At 47.6% G+C, this 21,610-nt stretch overlaps 1 protein-coding gene across 4 annotated transcripts in view; it reads right to left on the bottom strand.

Annotated features, from left to right (window-relative positions):
• LOC139417050 (disks large homolog 4-like) overlaps nt 1-21,610 on the bottom strand; it is a 180,671-nt gene that overhangs the window by 41,483 nt on the left and 117,578 nt on the right. For all 4 annotated transcript variants that reach the window (XM_071166291.1, XM_071166292.1, XM_071166293.1 and 1 more), the window contains 4 exons: nt 9,956-10,006; nt 8,232-8,356; nt 1,738-1,907; nt 38-174 (listed from right to left, as the gene is read on the bottom strand). In XM_071166291.1, coding sequence (XP_071022392.1) covers nt 38-174; nt 1,738-1,907; nt 8,232-8,356; nt 9,956-10,006 — 483 coding nt within the window. The remainder of the gene's footprint in view (nt 1-37; nt 175-1,737; nt 1,908-8,231; nt 8,357-9,955; nt 10,007-21,610) is intronic.

Raw genomic sequence — 21,610 nt, 5'->3', positions numbered from 1 at the left:
TGTCAGTGAGTGGCGTGTCCGTGAGCGTGTTACTCACAGCCAGTATCTTATCGCCTATCTGTAGGTGTCCATCTTTACAGGCCGCTCCTCCCTCGATGATCTTAGTCACATATATACTGTTGTCACCTGGTACATGCTGGTTCCCTAGTCCACCTGCTATACTGAACCCCAAACCTGAAAAACACAGACACACACACACACACACATAGAATAAGGGAAGAGGAAGATTAGGAAGAGGAGGGAGGAAGAGGAGGGGGGAGGAGGAAGAGGAGGGGAGGAGGGAGGAGGAGTGGGGAGGAGGAGGGAGGAGGAGGAGGGAGGGAGAAACGGGGGGAGGGAGGAGGAGGAAGAGGAGGTGGGAGGAGGAGGGGGAGGTTAGAGGAGGTTAGAGTAGGTGGGAGGAGGAGGAGGTGGGAGGAGGAGGAGGTGGGAGGAGGAGTGGGGAGGAGGTGGTAGGAGGAGGGGGAGGGAAAAGGAGGAGGGAGGAAGAGGAGGAGGGAGGAGGAGGTGGGAGGAGGAGAAGGGGGAGATGGGAGGATGAGGGGGAGGGAAGAGGGGGAGGGAGGAAGAGGAGGAGGAGGAGGAAGAGGTGGTGGGAGGAGGAGAAGGGGGAGGTGGGAGGATGAGGAAGAGGAGGCAGGAGGAGGAGGTGGAGAAAGGGGATGTGGGAGGATGAGGAAGAGGAGGTGGGAGGAGGAGAAGGGGGAGGTGGGAGGATGAGGAAGAGGAGGTGGGATGAGGAGGAAGAGGAGGGAAGAGAAGAAGGGGGAGGTGGGAGGATGAGAAAGAGGTGGGAGGAGGAGGAAGAGGAGGAAGAGGAGGTGGGAGGAGGAGGAAGAGGAGGGAGGAGGAGGAAGAGGAGGTGGGAGGAGGAAGAGGAGGTGGGAGGAGGAGGAAGAGGAGGGAGGAGGAGGAGGAGGAAGACGAGGTGGGAGGAGGAGGAGGAAGAGGAGGTGGGAGGAGGAGGAGGGAGGAGTAGGAGGGAGAGGAGGTGGGAGGAGGAAGAGGAGGGAGGAGGAAGAGGAGGTGGGAGGAGGAGGTGGGAGGAGGAAGAGGAGGTGGGAGGAGGAGGAGGAAGAGGAGGTGGGAGGAGGAGGAGGGAGGAGTAGGAGGGAGAGGAGGTGGGAGGAGGAAGAGGAGGGAGGAGGAAGAGGAGGTGGGAGGAGGAGGAGGTGGGAGGAGGAGGAAGAGGAGGTGGGAGGAAGAAGAGGAGGGAGGAGGAGGAGGAGGTGGGAGGAGGAAGAGGAGGTGGGAGGAGGAGAAGGGGGAGGTGGGAGGATGAGGAAGAGGAGGAAGATGAGGAAGAGGAGGGATGAGGAAGAGGAGGAAGAGGAGGTGGGAGGAGGAGGAAGAGGAGGGAGGAGGAGGAGGAAGAGGAAGAGGAGGAAGAGGAGGGAGGAGGAAGAAGAGGAGGGAGGAGGAGAAGGTGGGAGGATGAGGAGGAGGAGGTGGGAGGAGGAGGAAGAGGAGGGAGGAGGAGGAGGAGGAAGAGGAGGTGGGAGGAGGAGGAAGAGGAGGTGGGAGGAGGGAGGAGGAGATGGGAGGAGGAGGAAGAGGAGGGAGAAGGAGGAGGAGGGGGTGGGAGGAGGAGGAGGAGGGGGTGGGAGGAGGAGGAAGGTTTTCAGATTAAAGTAGCTGTATGAACAAGATCACAAACTGTCAATCTTTTCATGGAAACATCTACTTCAGGGGTGCTGAAACACACCTACAGCATTTAGTCCGAGACAACACACACACCTTTAGGTCCTTTGATGAGTTTGAGTTGTGTGACGGTCTCCATGGGTGGCTTCCTCCGGAGGACGTAGAGACGAACAACTGGCCCCGCCTCCTTTAGAGCTTCCACAGCCAAGCTGTGTGTCACCTCACGAACGTCAACATCATTTACTAGTATCACACTGTCATTAACCCTGTAACATAGACATTATATATATTATCTATATATCTATCTATCTATATATATATATCCCTCCACTGTCATTAACCCTTTAACATAGACATTATATATATTATCTATCTATCTATCTATCTATCTATCTATCTATTTATCTATCTATCTATCTATCTATCTATCTATCTATCTATCTATCTATCTATCTATCTATCTATCTATCTATATATATAACCCTCCACTGTCATTAACCCTGTAACATAGACATTATCTATCTATCTATCTATCTATCTATCTATCTATCTATCTATCTATCTATCTATCTATCTATATATATATATAACCCTCCACTGTCATTAACCCTGTAACATAGACATTATATATATGATCTATAAAACCTTCCACTGTCATTAACCCTGTAACATAGACATTATATATATTATCTATTTATCTATCTATCTATCTATCTATCTATCTATCTATCTATCAAACCCTCCACTGTCATTAACCCTGTAACATAGACATTATATATATTATCTATCTATCCCTCCACTGTCATTAACCCTGTAACATAGACATAATATATATTATCTATCTATCTATCTATCTATCTATCTATCTATCTATCTATCTAACCCTCCACTGTCATTAACCCTGTAACATAGACATTATATCTATTTTCTATCTAACCTTCCACTGTCCAGAATATGCTCATCCAGAGGCAGCACTCCTAGTGGCCGGGGACTTTAATGCAGGGAAATTTAAATCAGTTTTACCTCATTTCTACCAGCATGTTAAATGTGGAACCAGAGGGGAATACAACTCTAGACCTTCTTTACTCAACACACAGAGATGCGTACAAAGCTCTCCCTCGCCCTCCATTTAACAAATCTGACCATTACTCTATCCTCCTGATTCCTGCTTACAAGCAAAAACTAAAGCAGGAAGTACCAGTGACTCGCTCAAAACTGAAGTGGTCAGATGACACGGATGCTACACTACAGGACTGTTTTGCACAGACTGGAATATGTTCACTAAGCTAAGGACCATGGGACTAAACACTTCCCTCTGCAACTGGATGCTGGACTTATTGACGGGCCACCCCCAGGTGGTGAGGGTAGGTAACAACACATCTGCCACGCTGATCCTAAACACCGGGGCCCCTTTAGGGGTGCGTGCTTAGTCCCCTGCTGTACTCCCTGTTCACCCACAGCTGCGTGGCCAAGCACGACTCCAACACCATCATTAAGTTTGTTGACAACACGACAGCCTGATCACTGGCCCTCATTCAAATCGACGGGGCTGTAGTGGAGCAGTCGAAAGTTTCAAGTTCCTTGGTGTCCACATCACCAATAAACAATGATGGTCCAAGCACACAAAGACAGTCATGAAGAGGGCACGACAAAACCTATTCCCCCTCAGGAAACTGAAGAGATTTGGCATGGGTCCCCAGATCCTCAAAAGTTCTACAGCTGCACCATCGAGAGCAACCTGACCGTTTGCATCCCAACCTGGTATGGCAACTGCTCGGCATCCGACCACTGGGGCCAAGCCTCCAGCCATCCAGGACCTACACTACCGTGGACCTAAACTCAAAAGTTTGGGGTCACTTATAAATGTCCTTGTTTTTGAAGGAAAAGCAAAAAAAAATTGTCCATTAAAATATAATTTATTTGATCAGAAATACAGTGTAGACATGGTTAATGTTGTAAATGACTATTGTAGCTGGAAACGGCTGATTTCTTATGGAATATCTCCATATTCTAGATATGGCATATAGAGGCCCCCAGTGGTGTGGGGCCTGTGCTTTGGCAAAGTGTGTGGGGTTATATCCTTCCTGTTTGGCCCTGTCCGGGAGTATCATCGGATGGGGCCACAGTGTCTCCTGACCCGTCCTGTCTCAGCCTTCAGAATTTATGTTGCAGTAGTTTATGTGTCGGGGGGCTAGGATCAGTTTGTTATATCTGGAGTACTTCTCCTGTCCTATCCGGTGTCCTGTGTGAATTTAAGTATGCTCTCTCTAATTCTCTCTTTCTCTATTTCTTTCTCTCTCTCGGAGGACCTGAGCCCTAGGACCATGCCTCAGGACAATCTGGCCTGATGACTCCTTGCTGTCCCCAGTCCACCTGCTGCTGCTCCAGTTTCAACTGTTCTGCCTGCGGCGATGGAACCCTGACCTGTTCACCGGACGTGCTACCTGTCCCAGACCTGCTGTTTTCAACTCTAGAGACAGCAGGAGCAGTAGAGATACTCTTAATGATTGGCTATGAAAAGCCAACTGACATTTACTCCTGAGGTGCTGACCTGTTGCACCCTTGACAACCACTGTGATTATTATTATTTGACCATGCTGGTCATTTATGAACATTTGAACATCTTGGCCATGTTCTGTTATAATCTCCCCCGGCACAGCCAGAAGAGGACTGGCCACCCCACATAGCCTGGTTCCTATCTAGGTTTTGGCCTTTTTAGGGAGTTTTTCCTAGCCACTGTGCTTCTACACCTGCATTGCTTGCTGTTTGGGGTTTTAGGCTGGGTTTCTGTATATCACTTTGAGATATCAGCTGATCTAAGAAGGGCTATATAAATACATTTGATTTGATTTTATCAGCAACCATCACTCCTGTGTTCCAATGGCATGTTGTGTTAGCTAATCCAAGTTTATCATTTTAAAAAGCTAATTGATCATTAGAAAACCCTTTTGCAATTATGTTAGCACAGCCGAATACTGTTGTCCTGGTTAAAGAAGCAATAAAACTGGCCTTCTTTAGACTAGTTGAGTATCTGGAGCATCAGATACTCATCGGATGAGGCCATGAGGTAGCCTAGTGGTTAGAGCATTGGACTAGGAACCGAAAGGTTGCCTAGTGGTTAGAACGTTGGGCTAGTAACCAGCAGGTAGCCTAGTGGTTAACCTGTTAGAGCTCTAGGGGCGCTATTTCATTTTTGGATAAAAAACGTTCCCGTTTTAAGCGCGATATTTTGTCACGAAAAGATGCTCGACTATGCATATTCTTGACAGCTTTGGAAAGAAAACACTCTGAAGTTTCAGAATCTGCAAAGATTTTGTCTGTAAGTGCCCCAGAACTCATTCTACAGGCGAAACCAAGATGATGCATCACCCAGGAATTAGCAGAATTTCTGAAGCTCTGTTTTCCATTCTCTCCTTATATGGCTGTGATTGCGCAACGAATGAGCCTACACTTTCTGTCGTTCGCCCAAGGTCTTAGCAGCATTGTGACGTATTTGTAGGCATATCATTGGAAGATTGACCATAAGAGACTACATTTTCCAAGTGTCCGCCTGGTGTCCTGCGTCGAATTCGGTGCGCAATTGCCAGCTGCTTCTACTTTACCATTTGATTCAGGGGAGAAAGCATGTGTCCAAGAACGATGTATCAATGAAGAGATATGTGAAAAACACCTTGATGATTGATTCTAAACAACGTTTGCCATGTTTTCAGTCGATATTATGGAGTTAATTTGGAAAAAAGTTCGCGTTTTGAGGACTGAATTTTCGGATTTTTTTTGGTAGCCAAATGTGATGTATAAAACGGAGCTATTTCTAATACACAAGGAATCTTTTTGGAAAAACTGAGCATCTGCTATCTAACTGAGAGTATCCTCATTGAAAACATCAGAAGTTCTTCAAAGGTAAATGATTTTATTTGAAGGCTTTTATGTTTTTGTTAATGTTGCGTGCTGGATGCTAACGCTAATGCTAACGCTAAATGCTAACGCGAAATGCTAACGCTAGCTAGCTACTTTTACACAAATGATTGTTTTCCTATGGTTGAGAAGCATATTTTGAAAATCTGAGATGACAGTGTTGTTTACAAAAGGCTAAGCTTGAGAGATGGCATATTTATTTCATTTCATTTGCGATTTTCATAAATAGTTAACGTTGTGTTATGCTAATGAGCTTGCTGATAGATTTACACAATCCTGGATACAGGGGTTTTTTCATAGCTAAACGTGACGCAGAAAACGGAGCGATTTGTCCTAAACAAATAATCTTTCAGGAAAAACTGAACATTTGCTATCTGAGAGTCTCCTCATTGAAAACATCTGAAGTTCTTCAAAGGTAAATGATTTTATTTGAATGCTTTTCTGTTTTTTTGTGTAAATGTTGCCAGCTGAATGCTAATGCTAAATGCTACGTTAGCCATCAATACTGTTACACAAATGCTTGTTTTGCAATGGTTGAGAAGCATATTTTGAAAATCTGAGATGACAGTGTTGTTAACAAAAGGCTAAGCTTGAGAGCTAGCATATTTATTTCATTTCATTTGCGATTTTCATGAATAGTTAACGTTGCGTTATGGTAATGAGCTTGAGTCTGTATTCACGATCCCGGATCCGGGATGGGGAGATCAGAAAGGTTAAAGCGTTGGACTAGTAACCAAAAGGTTTCTAGATAAAATCCCTGAGCTGACAAAGTAAAAATCTGACGTTCTGCTCCTGAACCCAGTGTTCCGGCCATCATTGTAAACACAAATTTGTTCTTAACTGACTTGCTTAGTTACATAAAGGTAATAAAAAAATCAGCATTTGTGGGTTTGATTACAGGCTCAAAATGGCCAGAAACAAATAACTTTCTTCAGTCCATTCTTGTTCTGAAAAATGATGGCTATGCCATGCGAGAAACTGAAGATCTGGTACAACGCTGGGGAACTTCTCCCTTCACAGAACAGTGCAAACTGGCTCTAACCAGAATAGAAAGAGAGGTGGGAGGCCCCGGTGCACAACTGAGCAAGAGGACAAGTACATTAGCGTGTCTAGTTTGAGAAACAGACGCCTCACAAGTCCTCAACTGGCAACTTCAATAAATAGTACCCGCAAAACACCAGTCTCAACGTCAACAGTGAAGAGGTGACTCCGGGATGCTGCCCTTCTAGGCAGAGTTCCTCTGTCCAGTCTCAACGTCAACAGTGAAGAGGACACTCCAGGATGCTGCCATTCTAGGCAGAGTTCCTCTGTCCAGTCTCAACGTCAACAGTGAAGAGGACACTCCAGGATGCTGCCATTCTAGGCAGAGTTCATCTGTCCAGTCTCAACGTCAACAGTGAAGAGGCGACTCCGGGATGCTGGCCTTCTCGGCAGAGTTCCTCTGTCCAGTCTCAACGTCAACAGTGAAGAGGCGACTCCGGGATGCTGGCCTTCTAGGCAGAGTTCCTCTGTCCAGTCTCAACGTCAACAGTGAAGAGGCGACTCCGGGATGCTGGCCTTCTCGGCAGAGTTCCTCTGTCCAGTCTCAATGTCAACAGTGAAGAGGTGACTCCAGGATGCTGGCCCTTCTAGGCAGAGTTCCTCTGTCCAGTCTCAACGTTAACAGTGAAGAGGCGACTCCAGGATGCTGCCCTTCTAGGCAGAGTTCCTCTGTCCAGTCTCAATGTCAACAGTGAAGAGGTGACTCCAGGATGCTGGCCCTTCTAGGCAGAGTTCCTCTGTCCAGTCTCAACGTCAACAGTGAAGAGGTGACTCCAGGATGCTGGCCCTTCTAGGCAGAGTTCCTCTGTCCAGTCTCAACGTCAACAGTGAAGAGGCGACTCCGGGATGCTGGCCTTCTCGGCAGAGTTCCTCTGTCCAGTCTCAACGTCAACAGTGAAGAGGCGACTCCGGGATGCTGGCCTTCTAGGCAGAGTTCCTCTGTCCAGTCTCAACGTCAACAGTGAAGAGGCGACTCCGGGATGCTGGCCTTCTCGGCAGAGTTCCTCTGTCCAGTCTCAACGTCAACAGTGAAGAGGCGACTCCGGGATGCTGGCCTTCTTGGCAGAGTTGCAAAGAAAAGCCATATCTCAGACTGGCCAATAAAAAGAAAGATTAAGATGGACAAATACTGGACAGAGGAACTCTCTCTACACTGTTTTTCTGATCAAGTTGATGTTATTTTAATGGACCAAAAATGTGCTTTTCTTTCAAAAACAAGGACATTTCTAAGTTGTCAAAGACTCCAGCCACCCCAGTCATAGACTGTTCTCTCTGATACAGCACGGCAAGCGGTACCGGAGCACCAAGTCTAGGTCCAAAGGCTCCTTAACAGCTTCTACCCCCAAGCCATAAGTCTCCTGAACAGCTAATTAAATGGCCACCATTGACCCCAGTCCCCTTTATTTTTACACTGCTGTTACACACTGTTTATTATTTATGCGTAGTCACTTTACCCCTACCTACATGTGCAAATTACCTCGACTAACCTGTACCCCCGCACATTGTTTCGGTAACTCAGCCTCCTGTCCTGTGTCTACCTGAGCCTCCCGTCCTGTGTCTACCTGAGCCTCCCGTCCTGTGTCTACCTGGGCCTCCCGTCCTGTGTCTACCTGAGCCTCCCGTCCTGTGTCTACCTGAGCCTCCCGTCCTGTGCGGCAGCTCCTCCAGGGATGATCTTGGTGATGAAGATAGACGGGTCGTCTCCAACGTGGGGGTTGTCTGTTCCACCTGCTATACTGAATCCTAGACCAGAGTTACCCTACAAACCATCACACACACACACACACAACCATCACATGTAGGTAAACATAGGAAGACCCCACTGCTGAAGGAGACAACAGAAAGCCTGATAGAATGTTTCATAAACCCAAGTAAATAGTACTAATTCCTGGGGAAATGTTCTGTGGACCAATGAAACAACATTTAAACATTTTGGCATTATAGATCAGCGCTGTTTACTGACAACCAAATCAAGCATTCAGTGAAAATTACACCCTCCCTACAATCAAAGATGGGGGAGGTTCGATAATGCTGCGGGATTGCTCTGCTGCCTCTGATGCATAGGGGCTTGAACATGGCATCATGAAACCAGCACAATATCAGCTGTCAAATGTTCAACAGAGTGTCCAAAAACTGGGTCTCTATTGAAGGTCGTGAGTCTTCCAGCAGGATAACAAACCCAAACGCACCGGAAAAGTTCAAGAAGAAACCCTGGACTGATCTGAAGTGGCCAGCGAGGAGTCCAGATCTGAATCACATCCTAAACCTACGGCGAGCTCTGAAAACAGAGGTTGGTGGAGGACAATAAGGTGAGCTCTGAAAACAGAGGTTGGTGGAGGACAATACGGTGAGCTCTGAAAACAGAGGTTGGTGGAGGACAATACGGTGAGCTCTGAAAACAGAGGTTGGTGGAGGACAATAAGGTGAGCTCTGAAAACAGAGGTTGGTGGAGGACAATACGGCGAGCTCTGAAAACAGAGGTTGGTGGAGGACAATACGGCGAGCTCTGAAAACAGAGGTTGGTGGAGGACAATACGGTGAGCTCTGAAAACAGAGGTTGGTGGAGGACAATACGGTGAGCTCTGAAAACAGAGGTTGGTGGAGGACAACCCTCAAACATTGAAGAATTAGAGTTATTTTCTGCTGAAGAGCCAAATTGTCAGTAGAAAAGTGCAGCAAACTCATTGATGGAGAAGCGTTTGTCTGCAGTTAACTTGGCTCAAGGCTGTGCAACCAGCTCCGAACAGGGGGCCAATCATTTTCTCCATTTGTCTTCCTTTCATCAATTATAATTGCAAACTTAAGTTGACAAAAAGAAAATTGGTTTTGCAATGTTAAAGATCCAACAACAAGGTTTGGTGGCCAAAAGTTTTTTTTAATTGTCAATTTATTTTTTAGAAGAAAAAGGGAATTATTTATAGGGGCTCCTGAACGGAGCAGAGGTCTAAGGTGTCTCAGTGCTAGAGGGCTCCCTCGTGGTGCAGCAGGCCCTGTGTATCATTGCTAGAGGGCTCCCTGGTGGTGCAGCAGGCCCTGTGTCTCAGTGCTAGAGGGCTCCCTAGTGGTGCAGCAGGTCCTGTGTCTCATTGCTAGAGGCATCACTACAGACCCTGGTTCAATTCCAGGCTGTATCACAACCAGCTGTGATTGGGAGTCCCATAGGGCGGTGCACAATTGGCCCAGCGTCGTCCTGGTTTGGCCGGGGTAGGCCGTCATTGTGAATAAGAATTTGTTCTAAACTGATTTGCCTAGTTAAATAAAGGTTAAATAAAGGTTAAATAAAGGTTAAATAAACAAATCAAAAATAAAAGTGTGAGGGGCCACAAATGTTGTAATCTAATAGTAAGATTTGTCTCACCCTCTCTAGTGTCATCTCTTCATACTCCACCTCTCCCTCTGATCCATTCATCTGGAGAAGGAGAGAGAGGGAGGGAGAGGGGGAGAGAGAGGGAGGGAGAGGGAGAGGGGGAGGGAGGAGAGGGAGAGGGGGAGGGGAAGTGGGAGGGGGAGGGAGAGGGGAAGTGGGATAGAGAGAGGGAGAAGGGGAGCGAGGGGGAGAGAGAGGGGGAGGGGAAGTGGGACAGGGAGCGAGGGGGAGAAAGAGGGGGGGAGTGGGAGGGGGAGAGAGAGGGAGGGAGAGGGGAAGTGTGATAGAGAGAGGGAGAGGGGGAGAGAGAGGGGGAGGGGAAGTGGGAGGGGGAGCGAGGAGGGGGAGTGGGAGGGGGAGAGAGAGAGAGAAGAGAGAACACAGATCAACACAGATTAGTATTATTACATAGTATTACATTATATTCTTCCATCTCTTCTCCTCTCCTCCTCCCCCTCAGGGTGACAGAGTGAGCGATGATGGGATGAGAGAGGACAGAGAAATGCTAGCAATCAGTCATATTATTATACATTATACTGTCTGATGGAGGGAGAGAAGGGAGAGGAGAGAGAAGGAGAGGCAGAGAGAGAAGAGAGTGGAGGAGAGAGAAGGAGAGGAGAGAGAGAAGAGAGGAGGAGGGGAGAGAGAGAGGGGAGGAGAGAGAAGGAGAGGGAGAGAGAGAAGAGAGGGGAAGAGAGAGAAGAGAGGGGAGGAGAGAGAAGGAGAGAGAGAAGAGAGGGGAGGAGAGAGAAGGAGGGGAGAGAGAAGGAGAGGGAGAGAGCGAAGAGAGGGGAGGAGAGAGAAGGAGAGGGAGAGAGAGAAGAGTGGAGGAGAGAGACCAAAATAATGGTGTTCCAAAAAAGGTGCAGTTGTCATGACCACAAATACAAATTCCATCCAGACACCATTTCCCTAGAGCACACAAACAACTATACATACAGTACCTCTGCCTAAACATCAGCACCAGTAACTTAAACAAAGCTGTGAATGATCTGAGAGACAAGGCAAGAAGGGCCTTCTATGCCATCAAAAGAAACATAACATTTGACATACCAATTAGGATCTGGCTAAAAATACTTGCATCAGTCATAAAGCCCAGATACTACAGACAGACACAGAGAGAGATAAAGAATCAGTTATAGAACCCATTGCCCTTTATGGTTGTGAGGTCTGGGGTCCGCTCACCAACCAAGAATTCACTAAATGGGACAAACACCAAATTGAGACTTGACTTGAAAATATCCTCTGTGTACAACGTAGAACACCAAATAATGCATGCAGAGCAGAATTAGGGCGATACCCACTAATTATCAAAATCCAGAAAAGAGGCATTAAATTCTACAACCACCTAAAAGGAAGCGATTCTCATACCTTCCTTAACAAAGCCATCACCTGAACCTGGAGAAGAGTCCCCTAAGCAAGCTGGTCATGGGGCTCTGTTCACAAACACAAACACACAGAGCCCCAGGACATTAACACAATTAGACCCAACCAAATCATGAGAAAACAAAAAGATAATTACTTGACACATTGGAAAGAATTAACAAAAAAACAGAACAAACTAGAATGCTATTTGGCCCTAAACAGAGAGTACACAGTGGCAGAATATCTGACCACTGTGACTGACCCAAACTTAAGAAAAGCTTTGACAATGTACTGACTCAGTGAGCATAGCCTTGCTATTGAGAAAGGCCGCCGTTGGCAGACATGGCTCTCAAGAGAAGACAGGCTATGTGCACACTGCCCACAAAATGAGGTGGAAACTGAGCTGCACTTCCTAACCTCCTGCCCAATGTATGACCATATTAGACAGACATATTTCCCTCAGATTACACAGATCCACAAAGAATTAGAAAACAAACCTGATCTTGATAAACTCCCATATCTACTGGATTAAATTCCAGTGTTCCATCACAGCAGAAAGATTTGTGACCTGTTGCCACAAGAAAAGGGCAACCAGAGAAGAACAAACACCATTGTTGTAACGGCTGTTGGAAGGAGAGGACCAATGCGCAGTGTGGCAATAATTTATTATCATGAACACAAAACAAAATAACGAGAACGAAACAAAACAGTCCGGAACGGTGAATACAAAAACATGGAGCAGAAAATAACCAGGCTGTAAGTATGGTTCTCAATCAGGGACAACCAGGCTGTAAGTATGGTTCTCAATCAGGGACAACCAGGCTGTAAGTATGGTTCTCAATCAGGGACAACCAGGCTGTAAGTATGGTTCTCAATCAGGGACAACCAGGCTGTAAGTATGGTTCTCAATCAGGGACAACCAGGCTGTAAGTATGGTTCTCAATCAGGGACAACCAGGCTGTAAGTATGGTTCTCAATCAGGGACAACCAGGCTGTAAGTATGGTTCTCAATCAGGGACAACGATTGACAGATGCCTCTGATTGAGAACCATACCAGGCCAAACACAGAAATAGCAAATTATAGAAAAAAGAACATCGACTGCCCACCGTGTGTGTATGTGTGTCTGTGTGTGTATGTGTGTGTATGTGTGTGTGTGTATGTCTGTGTGTCTGTGTGTGTATGTGTGTGTGTCTGTGTGTATGTGTGTGTATGTGTGTGTCTGTGTGTGTCTGTGTGTGTCTGTGTGTGTCTGTGTGTGTATGTGTGTGTGTGTATGTCTGTGTGTCTGTGTGTCTGTGTGTGTGTCTGTGTGTATGTGTGTGTATGTGTGTGTCTGTGTGTCTGTGTGTGTCTGTGTGTGTATGTGTGTGTGTGTCTGTGTGTCTGTGTGTGTGTCTGTGTGTATGTGTGTGTCTGTGTGTGTCTGTGTGTCTATGTGTGTGTGTGTATGTCTGTGTGTCTGTGTGTCTGTGTGTGTGTCTGTGTGTATGTGTGTGTATGTGTGTGTCTGTGTGTCTGTGTGTATCAGAATACTAGTTAGTATCTGTGGAAAAAATAAACCGCGTGGATTGAACTTCTTTAGAAAACCTGTCCAACATCATTATGTTGTCCAATCACATGTCTTTATTTTCCAAGCTAAAGCATAAAATACTTTACATCCAGCAGGTTTTTAAAGAACAAAATCCACCTGCTTCATGTTTTCATTTTTACTATGGAAAAAAATTTAGATACTGGTATCTTCACAGCCTCTCTCTCTCTCTCTCTCTCTCCTGGCCACTCGTAACCATGACTACTCCATAGCAACAGCTGCTGATCCCTATGGGGGACCCAGTTACCTAGGCAACAACAGTTTTCATAGCAACCATCTCCATCTCGTAGCAAATCATCCAGCATCACACACACAACACAAATGAACAACAACGCCAGATGAATGCAGAAAAAATCACAAATACAAAGTATATTCAGAAGCATATTTAATTTCATCCTCCCCTCCTCTCTTCCTCCCCCTCCTTTCCCCCTCTCTTCCTCCCCCCCTTTCCCCACTCCCCCCCCCTCTTCCTCCACCGTCTCCTCTCGCGAGAGAGAGAGAGGGAGAGAGAGAGAGAGGGAGGGAGGGAGGGAGGGAGGGAGGGAGGGAGGGAGGGAGGGAGGGAAAGAGAGAGAGAGGGAAAGAGAGAGAGAGAGAGAGAGAGAGGGGGGGGGGACAGCATACATGTCTCATGCATGTTAAACTGAAGTAGTACTGACTGCTGTGTGGTCAGAAGTGGAGCGCAGCTGGAGTTTAAAAGGTAGAGAAGGAGAGGAGGAAGAGGAGGAGAGGATGCAAGGAGGAGGAAGAGGAGGAAGAACAGGTTGGGTAGCAGAGGAAGCGAAGAGGAGGAAGTCAGGGTGATGAGGTGTCAGGAGAGGAGGAAGAGGAGGAAGTCAGGGTGATGAGGTGTCAAGAGAGGAGGGAGAGGAGGAAGTCAGGGTGATGAGGTGTCAGTAGAGGAGAGGAGACATCATCATAAATAATTCAGAGAGAAGAGGAGTTACAGATCTGTACCCTCACACAGCGCTGTGTTGTCAGGAATAGACACGAGGAAAGTGGAAAGAAAGCAAACCACTCTACTTATCCTCTGGGAGATGGCTAGTGTGGGCAGTCTGGAAACAGACACACAAAGAGAGAATTAAAAACTCTACCCACTTCACTGAAGGTGTGTGTGTGTGTGTGTGCGCGCGCGTGTGTGTGATCCTACGTTGCAGATACTGATGGCCTCAGAGAGATCACTAGCCAATCAGTTGCCAGAGCTGCTTCCTGGTCATGGACTCATGAACACATGAACACATAACCCTCTGTCATGTCTGAGAATAACTGGACTGTAATGTTGAATGTAATGAAAGGGGGAAAAGATAGAGGAAGGATGGAGAGAGAGAGAGAGAGAGAAAGGAAATCTTTGACTATGTATAGACTCAGTGGGCATAGCCTTGCTATTGAGAAAGGTCGCTTTAGGCAGACCTGGCTCTCAAGAGAAGACAGGCTATGTGCACACTGCCCACAAAATGAGGTGGAAACTGAGTTACACTTCCTAACCTCCTGCCCAATGTATGACCATATTAGAGAGACATATTTCCCTCAGATAACACAGATCCACAAAGAATTAGAAAACAAACCCGATCTTGATAAACTCCCATATCTACTAGGTGAACTACAACAGTGTTTTATCACAGCAGCAAGATATGTGACCTGTTGCCACAAGAAAAGGGCAACCAGAGAAGAACAAACACCGTTGTAAATCCTAGAGGTCGACCGATTAATCGGAATGGCCGATTATTTAAGTTTTCATAACAATCGGAAATCGGTATTTTTGGACACCGATTTGTCCAATTTAATTTATTTGACTAGGCAAGTCAGTTAAGAACAGATTCTTATTTTCAATGACGGCCTAGGAACAGTGGGTTAACTGCCTGTTCAGGGGCAGAACGACAGATTTTTACCTTGTCTAGAGGGACGGAAGCTATACTGTTACACTGGCAATACTAAAGTGCCTATAAGAACATCCAATGGTCAAATATATATGAAATACAAATGGTATAGAGGGAAATAGTCCTATAATCCCTACAATAACAACCTAACACTTCTTACCTGGGAATATTGAAGACTCATGTTAAAAGGAACCACCAGCTTTCATATGTCCTTATGTTCTGAGCAAGGAACTGAAACGTTAGCTTTCTGACATGGCACACATCTTCTTCTCCAACACTTTGTTTTTGAATCATTTAAACCAAATTGTTTCATTATTTATTTTAAGGCTAATTGGATTTTTATTGATGTATTATATTAAGTTAAAATAAGTGTTCATTCAGTATTGTTGTAATTGTCTACTGTTAATTTGAGTTGTAATTGTCTACTGTTAATTTGAGTTGTAATTGTCTACTGTTAATTTGAGTTGTAATTGTCTACTGTTAATTTGAGTTGTAATTGTCTACTGTTAATTTGAGTTGTAATTGTCTACTGTTAATTTGAGTTGTAATTGTCTACTGTTAATTTGAGTTGTAATTGTCTACTGTTAATTTTAGTTTATTTCACTTTTGTTTATTAACTATTTCACTTGCTTTGGTATTGTTAACATCTGTTTTCCATGTCAATAAAGCCCCTTAAATTGCAATGAGAGAGAGAGAGAGAGAGAGAGAGAGAGAGAGAGAGAGAGAGAGAGAGAGAGAGAGAGAGAGAGAGAGAGATGATAGCGAGGAAGGCTACGGGGAGAGATTATTAGTAGAATGATCTTGTAGTAGTAATTTAGGGAAGTAGTAGTCAGAGCGGGAATTGAACCATCAACCTTCTCTAACAGAAACTAACTACCTCCTATAGGCAATATGGTCCAAACCTACTCCTACCATCATCCGCTGTCGTTGTTTCTTGGCCTTCCTGACGTTTTGAATAAACCGGCGGCCCATCTTCTTAGCGTACCACACCGACACAAACATCCCGCCTACCGGAGCCTTACCGGAGCCCCGCGAGCTCAGCTCAGCTCACCAAGATAGCACCTTACAAACCCCGGAGAGGGACACGCAGGGGAGGTTCATATATATCCTCTATATTACATAAATAACACGCTGCGCGCGCTACCGATTCAGCTGAAATCGAGGATACACGAGGGAACAAATTGGTCCCCCAAAATTAAAACCACGTTAATTAAAAACTGTTAAACCGAATAGTCCCATGAGCCATGTAGACTATTCAGTCTAAAATGCTCTTCTCTCGAACCCTGCCGGTCTAATGTCGGTTCAGTAGATCGGAGTTTCAGCTCCAATCAATCAAACAAACAACAGTCCCGTTGAACTGTAACCGGCTCCATGGTTGGTCGTGACTCGATGCAGTTCCCCTCTTCTCTACCGACCGCGGGGAGAGAGGAGTCAGAACTCGAAATCATTCCCTTCACAGCGCAAGATTCCTTCCGTGTGTCTGTCAACGGACGGACTCGTGATGTAAACGTTAGATTCTCCCGGTAAGGACAACACCAGCTGACACAGCCGTTTAGCCGTTCATCAGTCCGCGAGGCTGCATCTCTATTCCGGTCGGTTTATTCTCCTCTCCTCCTCATCTTGTGCACGTTACCACTCCATCTGGTGCTCACTGAGATGTATCTTCCTCCCCCCCCCCCCCCCCCCCACTCCTCACTCTGTCAGCTTTCTCTCTGTCCCCCCCCACTCTCTCTCTCCTCTCTCTCTCTCCTCTCTCTGTCCCCCCCCCCACTCTCTCTCTCCTCACTCTGTCAGCTTTCTCTCTGTCCCCCCCCCCCCCCCCCCCACTCTTCACTCTGCCCCCCCCCACTCTCCCTCTCCTCTCTCTGTCAGCTTTCTCTCTGTCCCCCCACCACTCTCTCTCTCCTCACTCTGTCAGCTTTCTCTCTGCCCCCCCCCCCCCCCCACTCCTCACTCTGTCAGCTTTCTCTCTGTCCCCCCCCCCCCTCCCCCCCACTCTCCCTCTCCTCACTCTGTCAGCTTTCTCTCTGTCCCCCCCCTCCCCCCCACTCTCCCTCTCCTCACTCTGTCAGCTTTCTCTCTGTCCCCCCCACTCTCTCTCTCCTCACTCTGTCCCCCCCCCCACTCTCTCTCTCCTCTCTCTGTCCCCCCCCCCCACTCTCTCTCTCCTCACTCTGTCCCCCCCCCCACTCTCTCTCTCCTCACTCTGTCCCCCCCCACTCTCTCTCTCCTCACTCTGCCCCCCCCCACTCTCTCTCTCCTCTCTCTGTCCCCCCCCCACTCTCTCTCTCCTCTCTCTGTCCCCCCCCACTCTCTCTCTCCTCACTCTGCCCCCCCCCACTCTCTCTCTCCTCACTCTGTCAGCTTTCTCTCTGTCCCCCCGACTCTCTCTCTCCTCACTCTGCCCCCCCCCCACTCTCTCTCTCCTCACTCTGTCAGCTTTCTCTCTGTCCCCCCGACTCTCTCTCTCCTCACTCTGCCCCCCCCCCACTCTCTCTCTCCTCAATCTGTCAGCTTTCTCTCTGTCCCCCCGACTCTCTCTCTCCTCACTCTGTCCCCCCCACTCTCTCTCTCCTCACTCTGTCAGCCTTCTCTCTGTCCCCCCCCCCCACTCTCTCTCCTCACTCTGTTAGCTTTCTCTCTGTCCCCCCCCCCACTCTCTCTCTCCTCTCTCTGCCCCCCCACTCTCTCTCCTCACTCTGTTAGCTTTCTCTCTGTCCCCCCCCCACTCTCTCTCCTCACTCTGTTAGCTTTCTCTCTGTCCCCCCCACTCTCTCTCTCCTCACTCTGTCAGCTTTCTCTCTGTACCCCCCCCCCCCCCACTCTCTCTCTCCTCACTCTGTCAGCTTTCTCTCTGTCCCCCCACCACTCTCTCTCTCCTCACTCTGTCAGCTTTCTCTCTGTCCCCCCCCCCACTCCTCACTCTGTCAGCTTTCTCTCTGTCCCCCCCCCCACTCTCCCTCTCCTCACTCTGTCAGCTTTCTCTCTGTCCCCCCCCCCCACTCTCCCTCTCCTCACTCTGTCAGCTTTCTCTCTGTCCCCCCCCTCCCCCCCACTCTCCCTCTCCTCACTCTGTCAGCTTTCTCTCTGTCCCCCCCACTCTCTCTCTCCTCACTCTGTCCCCCCCCCCACTCTCTCTCTCCTCTCTCTGTCCCCCCCCCCACTCTCTCTCTCCTCACTCTGTCCCCCCCACTCTCTCTCTCCTCACTCTGTCCCCCCCCCACTCTCTCTCTCCTCACTCTGCCCCCCCCCCACTCTCTCTCTCCTCTCTCTGTCCCCCCCCCACTCTCTCTCTCCTCTCTCTGTCCCCCCCCACTCTCTCTCTCCTCACTCTGCCCCCCCCCCCCACTCTCTCTCTCCTCACTCTGTCAGCTTTCTCTCTGTCCCCCCGACTCTCTCTCTCCTCACTCTGCCCCCCCCCACCCCCACTCTCTCTCTCCTCAATCTGTCAGCTTTCTCTCTGTCCCCCCGACTCTCTCTCTCCTCACTCTGTCCCCCCCACTCTCTCTCTCCTCACTCTGTCAGCCTTCTCTCTGTCCCCCCCCCACTCTCTCTTCTCACTCTGTTAGCTTGTTCTCTGTCCCCCCCCCACTCTCTCTCTCCTCTCTCTGCCCCCCCCCACTCTCTCTCCTCACTCTGTTAGCTTTCTCTCTGTCCCCCCCCCCCACTCTCTCTCCTCACTCTGTTAGCTTTCTCTCTGTCCCCCCCATTCTCTCTCTCCTCACTCTGTCAGCTTTCTCTCTGTACCCCCCCCCCCCCCCCACTCTCTCTCTCCTCACTCTGTCAGCTTTCTCTCTGTCCCCCCCACTCTCTCTCTCCTCACTCTGTCAGCTTTCTCTCTGTCCCCCCCCCACTCTCTCTCCTCACTCTGTCCCCACCACTCTCTCTCTCCTCACTCTGTCAGCTTTCTCTCTGTCCCCACCACTCTCTCTCTCCTCACTCTGTCAGCCTTCTCTCTGTCCCCCCCACACTCTCTCTCCTCACTCTGTCCCCCCCACTCTCTCCTCACTCTGTCAGCTTTCTCTCTGCCCCCCCCCCCACTCTCTCTCTCCTCACTCTGTCAGCTTTCTCTCTGTCCCCCCACTCTCTCTCTCCTCTCTCTGTCAGCTTTCTCTCTGTCCCCCCCCACTCTCTCTCTCCTCACTCTGTCCCCCCACTCTCTCTCTCCTCTCTCTGTCAGCTTTCTCTCTGTCCCCCCCACTCTCTCTCTCTTCACTCTGTCCCCCCCCCACTCTCTCTCTCCTTACTCTGTCCCCCCCACTCTTTCTCTCCTCACTCTTTCCCTCCCTCTCTCTGTCCCCCCCACAGTCTCTCTCCTCACTCTTTCCCTCCCTCTCTCTGTCCCCCCACTCTCTAGTTCTCAGCTAGCTATCTCACCCTGCCCCTCCCTCTCTTTCTCTCTGAAGGATTTCCCTAGCTCCTGTAACAGCCTCTGACAAAATTAAATAAATTCACTGATATAATAGACAGACACAAAGAGAGGAGAGAAGAGGGGGAGGAGAGGAGAGGAAATGAAAGAATAAAGGAATATATCATAAGGGTGAATGTGAGAAGAAGTTAGTCTCTCTACCAACCTCTGCACTAACACACTCAGTGTTAACCTCTGCACTAACACTCTCAGTGTTAACCTCTGCACTAACACTCTCAGTGTTAACCTCTCTACCAACCTCTGCACTAACACACTCAGTGTTAACCTCTCTACCAACCTCTGCACTAACACACTCAGTGTTAACCTCTGCACCAACACACTCAGTGTTAACCTCTCTACCAACCTCTGCACTAACACACTCAGTGTTAACCTCTGCACTAACACACTCAGTGTTAACCTCTGCACCAACACACTCAGTGTTAACCTCTCTACCGACCTCTGCACTAACACACTCAGTGTTAACCTCTCTACCAACCTCTGCACTAACACACTCAGTGTTAACCTCTGTATTAACACACTCAGTGTTAACCTCTGCACTAACAAACTCAGTGTTAAACTCTGCACTAACACACTCAGTGTTAACCTCTGTACCAACCTCTGCATTATACACTCAGTGTTAACCTCTGCACTAACACACTCAGTGTTAACCTCTCTACCAACTTCTGCACTAACACACTCAGTGTTAACCTCTCTACCAACCTCTGCAATAACACACTCAGTGTTAACCTCTGCACTAACACACGCAGTGTTAACCTCTGTACCAACACACTCAGTGTTAGTCTCTCTACCAACCTCTGCACTAACACACTCAGTGTTAACCCCTGCACTAACACACTCAGTGTTAACCTCTGCACTAACACACTCAGTGTTAACCTCTGCACCAACACACTCAGTGTTAACCTCTCTACCAACCTCTGCACTAACACACTCAGTGTTAACCTCTGCACTAACACACTCAGTGTTAACCTCTGCACTAACACATTCAGTGTTAACCTCTGCACTAACACACTCAGTGTTAGCGTCTCTACCAACCTCTGCACTAACACACTCAGTGTTAGCCTCTCTACCAACCTCTGCACTAACACACTCAGTGTTAACCTCTGCACTAACACACTCAGTGTTAACCTCTCTACCAACCTCTGCACTAACACACTCAGTGTTAACCTCTGCACTAACACACTCAGTGTTAACCTCTCTATCAACCTCTGCACTAACACACTCAGTGTTAACCTCTGCACTAACACACTCAGTGTTAACCTCCCTACCAACCCCTGTACTAACACACTCAGTGTTAACCTCTGCACTAACACACTCAGTGTTACCAACCTCTGCATTAACACACTGTGTTAACCTCTGCACTAACACACTCAGTGTTAACCTCTCTACCAACCTCTGCACTAACACACTCAGTGTTAGCGTCTCTACCAACCTCTGCACTAACACACTCAGTGTTAGCCTCTCTACCAACCTCTGCACTAACACACTCAGTGTTAACCTCTGCACTAACACACTCAGTGTTAACCTCTCTACCAACCTCTGCACTAACACACTCAGTGTTAATATCTGCACTAACACACTCAGTGTTAACCTCTGCACTAACACACTCAGTTTTAACCTCTGCACTAACACACTCAGTGTTAACCTCTGCACTAACACACTCAGTGTTAACCTCTGCACTAACACACTCAGTGTTAACCTCTCTACCAACCTCTGCATTAACACACTGTGTGTTAACCTCTCTACCAACCTCTGCACTACCACATGACACACTACAGCACTCAGCTTATACAGTATTCTATAGTAGAGAGAGAGAGAGAGAGAGGGGGGAATAAATAGACAGAGAGATAAAGAGAGAGAGAAATAATGAGAGAGAGAGAAAGAGAAAGAGAGAGAGAGAGAGAGAAAGAGAAAGAAAGAGTGATATATATAAAGAGAGAAAGAGCCTTGGGGAATACGTTGCAGCTTTAATTGAATTTTCTCAAAATAATTACTCCAGTTCACTACAACACACCCAGCAAACCTGGAACATTTCCAGAACGTTCAAAAATGTTTCAAATGAAATACCCTTGGAATGTTCCCCTAACGTTCACTACAATGTTGTGCATCATCTGTATCAACCACCTCAGAACATTCCACAAACGTTCTCATTAGGTTTCCAGGTAATAACACAATGTACCATTAATGTCTTCCCAGCAAACCAAATGTGGTTGTTTAATGGTTCCCATAACTTGTAATTAGGTTGTGGGAACAGTGTGGGTACAATATTTAAGTTAGGTTCCACATGGCATTCTCTTAATAATGTAAGAATGAAATAAGTACGTTTTTAACGAAGTTCAGTTTATGTTTAACAAAATATTCCATTGATGTTCACATAATAAACATCTAA

Source organism: Oncorhynchus clarkii, chromosome 9, assembly GCF_045791955.1.
Source record: "Oncorhynchus clarkii lewisi isolate Uvic-CL-2024 chromosome 9, UVic_Ocla_1.0, whole genome shotgun sequence".
Classification (NCBI taxonomy): domain Eukaryota; kingdom Metazoa; phylum Chordata; class Actinopteri; order Salmoniformes; family Salmonidae; genus Oncorhynchus; species Oncorhynchus clarkii.
Note: the sequence above shows the minus strand (reverse complement) of the source record. Positions and strands in the feature narration are given on the sequence as shown.